The following is a 5,432-nucleotide window of genomic DNA, read 5'->3' as shown; positions in this document are numbered from 1 at the left end:
TATATATATATATATATATATTACGTATATTTGTATATACACATCTATCTATCTATCTATCTATCTATCTATCTATCTATCTATCTATCTATCTATCTATCTATCTATCTATCTTTTTACCTATTTGTTTCCCTCTCTCTCTCTTTCTCTTTCTGTTTATCGCACTATCTATATTCATATTCTGTTGCAAGCAATCCAATTTCATTCACACCCACTTTTCAGTGTCAGCAATTATCTCTAGTTGGAGATAATTAGTATATTGTGAAGATAATGGAATAGGCAATAAGCAGAAGGTAAGAGGAATTTATTGAACCCCCAAGAAAAGTAGAAACTCTGCTGTTGTAATTATACTTTAATTCTTGTATGAAAGGATTCGCTCTCGGTTGTGTTCTGCTTTAAACTAATTATACAATTCCATTCCGTTAGGCAGTTTTCCACAAATTAATTGTTATATAAGTGAAGTAGAGAAAGTTAATTTTATATATCCAGGAACAAAACTCATGAGCATACAGCTGAGGAACTGCACTTCCTTATAACCAGCCGCTGTAATCGAACGCAACCGATTAACGAGGAAAAAATTAGTTTGACATTAACAAAATTATATTCAGTTTACAGAATCGTCATTGACTTGATGCACTCGTTCATACAATATTGTATTAACATTTTACAAAGTTTTGTCAGTTTGAGACATTTACAATTCTATTTAAAATGATATTTTACCTACAACGATGGAAGATTGTAGGAAACATAGAATAAGTTGGTGCACGACTTTTATAATGTACTCGATACTATTAGTTTAATTACAAGGATATTTGGAGGGTATGGTGTGGGGACCTCCCATTGAAAACGACGTATAAGTGTTCAGTAATGAAGACAGATGCTACTCTAACAGACCTGTAGTAACAGGAGCGCAACATTTAGACGAATGACCCGTTGAACTGGAAAGTTACAGGGATTTATCACACAGAATGACACATACAGAAAAAAATACCATCTACAGATAAGAATACTACAATACAGTTAATTCTCTTCATTATTTACAATTTAACTGTGTATTGATAAAAAATCTGCAATACAGTTTTCATTGTAGCAGTGTAAGTATGTACAGCTAAAATGTCTACAATATAGTTAATTCGTTTTCATTATTTATAGTTTTAATATGTACAAGTACTTTTATTTAGTTTGTTGACTGCGCATATACATTTTGAGCCCTGAAAAAGTTTTACACAAACAACTACAAGTTGTACATGTCAGACTTTCAGCAGATTGAGCATAGAAATAGCTAGTTAACCCTTGCATTTGACTTGGCAGTAAAGTCTAAATTGAAACAATGGTAGGTTACCAGATTGTTCGTATTTGATAATTACGCTTTCTGTTTTGATACAACCGGTTATGGCGAAGGATTCTATGTTTCAAAGTTTACAAGTCCGATATACCACCGTCTTCTGTCATTTCGGTGTTTTGCAATATCTTCCCAATCAATACATTTTATGCTGAAGCGTACATATAAAACTTCACAGATAGGACAACTTTTAACAAATATCGTATTAGTTCAACATTTCCCTCTCAGTAACCCTTCCTCCACGACTTCACCTCTCTCTCACACGCACATACACAAACCTCATCTCTTCTACTACCTTGCCCCTTGACAAAACTATTTACACCACCACACTCACATATATCAGCACACACCCTCATGGTGACACGCATAGTCACACATATCGTCTCTCTGCATACACACCTACACAGACACAGGCATACATGAGTATGCGTGTGTCTGTTTAGATACACATACCACCATTCATACACCGTCTTGTCTCTGTACCACATACACACTTACCCAAAAACATTCTCAAGTGTTCGTCTCTTTTTGTGTCTTTGTTTTTGACCCACGATATATTCACACTCGTACACAAGTCTTCTCAGTCATACTTTCTCCCTCCTCGTCATTCCCACTTTACTTTACCACTGTTCCACATCTTCCGTCACAGCTACTTTGGCCCGTGAACTCTCTCTCGCTCTCGCTCTCTCTCTCTCTCTCTCACACACACACACACACACACACACACACACACACACACACACACACACACACACACACACACACACACACACAATTCACAAACATACGCACGAACACACCCACACTTTCTTGTCCTGTTTACTCATCCTGTTACTTCCCATTCTCTCCCCTTTTCCATCTAAGTGATGTCCTTCCCTTCTGATACTTTCCCTCGAGCAACTAAGGAACTAAACACTATTCAGTTGATTTCTTTTCCTAGTTTTCGGTACCTGCAGTCTCTCTCCAATTTCTCTTCCCTGCAATATAGCTCACTTATTCTCTTCCCTCAAAGAACTAATTTTTTTCTCGTTCATCTGTTTTCTGTTATACCATTTGGTCCTCTCTTGCTCGTAACTTTCTTCCATCCTACGGCATCTCACCCCAACACCCTTACGTCTGCCATCCTTTTTATCTCACCTTCACGCTTTGTTCCACCTCAACACTTCGAAGCTTTCTTACACACTTAAGGACTAAAATATTTGGTAAATCGTCACTCCACACATTGTCTTCCTTATATGCCTCAGTGCATAGCAATATATTTCTGACGCTTATGCGGAACTCCTACGTTTGCATACATATCAATACATACATACAGACATACATATATATATATATATATATATATATACACATAGATACACACGCACAAACGTATGCATACATATATATATATATATAGCCTCGTGGTTAGAGTGTTGCACTCACGATTTAGTGATCGTGGCTTCAATTCCTGGACCGGCTTGTGCGTTGTGTTCCTGAGCAAAACACTTCATCTCGCGTTGCTCTGCGATCACTTTGACACCTGGCGCCTGGTACACAGTGCACTTGTTCAGTCAACGTCGATTTAATGGAAAGAGTGAGCTAATATGAAGCGTGGGCATTTGATCACTATAAACAAATAATTTTTGCACGTCATTCATGGAAAACTGAAAGCTCATACGTCGTCTTCGACGGGAGAGGCCGTCATACATATGCTATTACTATTATCCCGATGTATGCTGTTCCTGAAGCATATGACAGTATATTAGCATATGGGATTTGTGATATTGGTTTCAAACATTCTTCCAACACATTATTGGAATCGACACGCAGTGTTTGTAATTAGCTATCTTGAGACATTGAAATATACTATATGAGAATTTAACTCTAAGAATATTTATTAACATTTCAGATAATTTAATGCGACAAAAATAAATATAAAATGTTGGCATATTAATTTCCTTTATATATTTTGAAATGTAATAGTGATTGTGAAATGTATTCATCAGTCATTATACGTGTATGGGTCTGTTGGTATTTCACTTCAATCAAACGAAACCAAATTGTCGTAAGCTAACTAATTTCATTAAATTAGTTATACTCCACTGCAAATAATGAGAACCTTTCCTTCTGTTCATTACCATTACTTATATATACAAAACGAAACGTATTATTTTACGAACATAAATATATACATACATATACATTCATGTATGTGTATAATTATTTTGATATTTTTTATGAGTCTATTTTCTCCTTAAATTATCTGAGATGTTGCTAAATATTTTTAGAAAGAGTCAGATCCTGATATATTATATTTCAATACCTCAAGTTAGTTAATTACAAACACCGCAATTAGTAACGTTAGTTCAAATTATGTGCTGAAATAAATGTTTGAAATCAAAATGACAAATCCTATGTGCTAATATCCTGTCATACGCTACAAACATACTTTGGGATATTAGTAATATTTTATACTAAAATTTGATAACGTTCGAACATAAAACGTTATGCTCAAATTGAAACAGGATTCTTATGCAAGCCAATTAAATTCCCGTTTATAAATTCATGAATATCAGAACAATCTCTTCAGAGTTAGTTCTTTCTTCTTTTTTTTTTTTTTTTACAATAATTAAAAACAAACTGATTTTTTCTAAATTTTCTTGCAGAATAAATATCTAACATTGTGTGTGCCTTTGTTAACAGTAAAATCGTTTTCCTTTTGTTCAGATGTAAAAATCAACGGATTTGCTCGGATGAAATGAAAGCAAGACAGTTCCTTCGACGTCACGATCCGGGTATTTTTTATTGCCTGTCCTACGCGTTTACTGATGACCGTCCATGGCGAATTTCGGGTCTTAAGCCTTGTATGAGATGAAATTTGCATGATTTCCAATAAAAAAGCTTTCGCAAATGATAACTGATAATTACAAAACACGAATACTAATACAATAAAGAATACAGCTACGTTGACGTGCATATTTATATATGGAAGCCACGTTATTTCAATCTAGTTTCTTTATAGATAGAAATGCTTACTGACAACTTTACAAACTCAAACAATATATGGTTTTCTTTGTAATGGACATTAATGAAGATTCTTATATGAAGAGAAAAAACAAAATGCTAATAATGAATATTTAACCGGGACATTTCGTTGCCATTCATCCTTGATATGCTTTTCAGCAAAAATAGATGAGTTATAGAACATTATAAAGACAACTTTGAGTTTATACATAGTCACGGCTTAATATTGTAATAATTGTTATTGCTTGTTGTATCATATAATGAGACAATGTTTATCCTGGTGAAGCTAAGTTCTCGGCAAACAACGTCTCTGATCCTGTTAATATTATTCTTGTTTGCAAGCTTTTTATTTTCATTTTTTAGATAACATCACCTACAAAAACAAAACAAAAGAACAGAAAAGAAAAACTAGGGCACTTGTTAGTTTCCCACCACGTAATGAATTTAGCAAGATTGATAACAAATTACTTTAGACGAATAGTAATATAATTCACTAGTTATCTGAATTATATTTTTTATCATTCAGGGTAAATAAGATATTTCTGAGTTTATATTATGCACGCGGAAACTAAAATACAAAGCCAAAACAGTTAAAAAGAAAATTTTGGAAACTAAGTTGATAAAAGATTTGTATAATACTTATTGAAATTTATATATTAAATTCATAAGAGGCAATAAAATAATAAAAATTTCCAAGGAAAATAGAGTAAATATATGACACGATAAACATTATTAAAATTTATACTACAGAAAAAGAAAATAATATTAGGCAATTTTACTCAAGCGAATAATTTCGTTTATTGCAAGTGCACAAATGATATTTAGCAAAAATAATTCTTTGTTTATCCCGACAGTTGAGATCATGAAAAAATTAACTAAAAATATCTATTACAGTATATGAATATTTTTCGTAACAACAGAAAAAAATAACATAAAAGAAGAAGGAGGTATTTCGGGGGTTCCATAGTAAGCAACTGCATTAATATAAACAGTTCTTATCTATGAGATAACGCTTGCAATTACAGCATACACCTACACACACAGAGAGGTATATATATATATATATATATATATATATATATAT

General features: G+C 33.2%; 1 protein-coding gene across 2 annotated transcripts in view; it reads left to right on the top strand.

Moving 5' to 3' along the window:
• LOC106867249 (uncharacterized) overlaps window positions 1–4,560 on the top strand; it is an 89,925-nt gene extending 85,365 nt beyond the window's left edge. Inside the window, exon 7 of one of the 2 annotated variants that reach the window (XM_014912065.2) lies at window positions 4,052–4,560. In XM_014912065.2, coding sequence (XP_014767551.1) covers window positions 4,052–4,199 — 148 coding nt within the window. In that variant the 3' untranslated portion in view covers window positions 4,200–4,560. The remainder of the gene's footprint in view (window positions 1–4,051) is intronic. The other variant, XM_052966482.1, reaches the window with a different exon arrangement.
• The last annotated feature ends 872 nt before the right edge of the window (window positions 4,561–5,432 follow it).

Source organism: Octopus bimaculoides, chromosome 3 (genome assembly GCF_001194135.2).
Source record: "Octopus bimaculoides isolate UCB-OBI-ISO-001 chromosome 3, ASM119413v2, whole genome shotgun sequence".
In the NCBI taxonomy this organism is placed as follows: domain Eukaryota; kingdom Metazoa; phylum Mollusca; class Cephalopoda; order Octopoda; family Octopodidae; genus Octopus; species Octopus bimaculoides.
The sequence above is the reverse complement of the archived record's forward strand: the minus strand, read 5'-3'. Positions and strand labels throughout refer to the sequence as shown.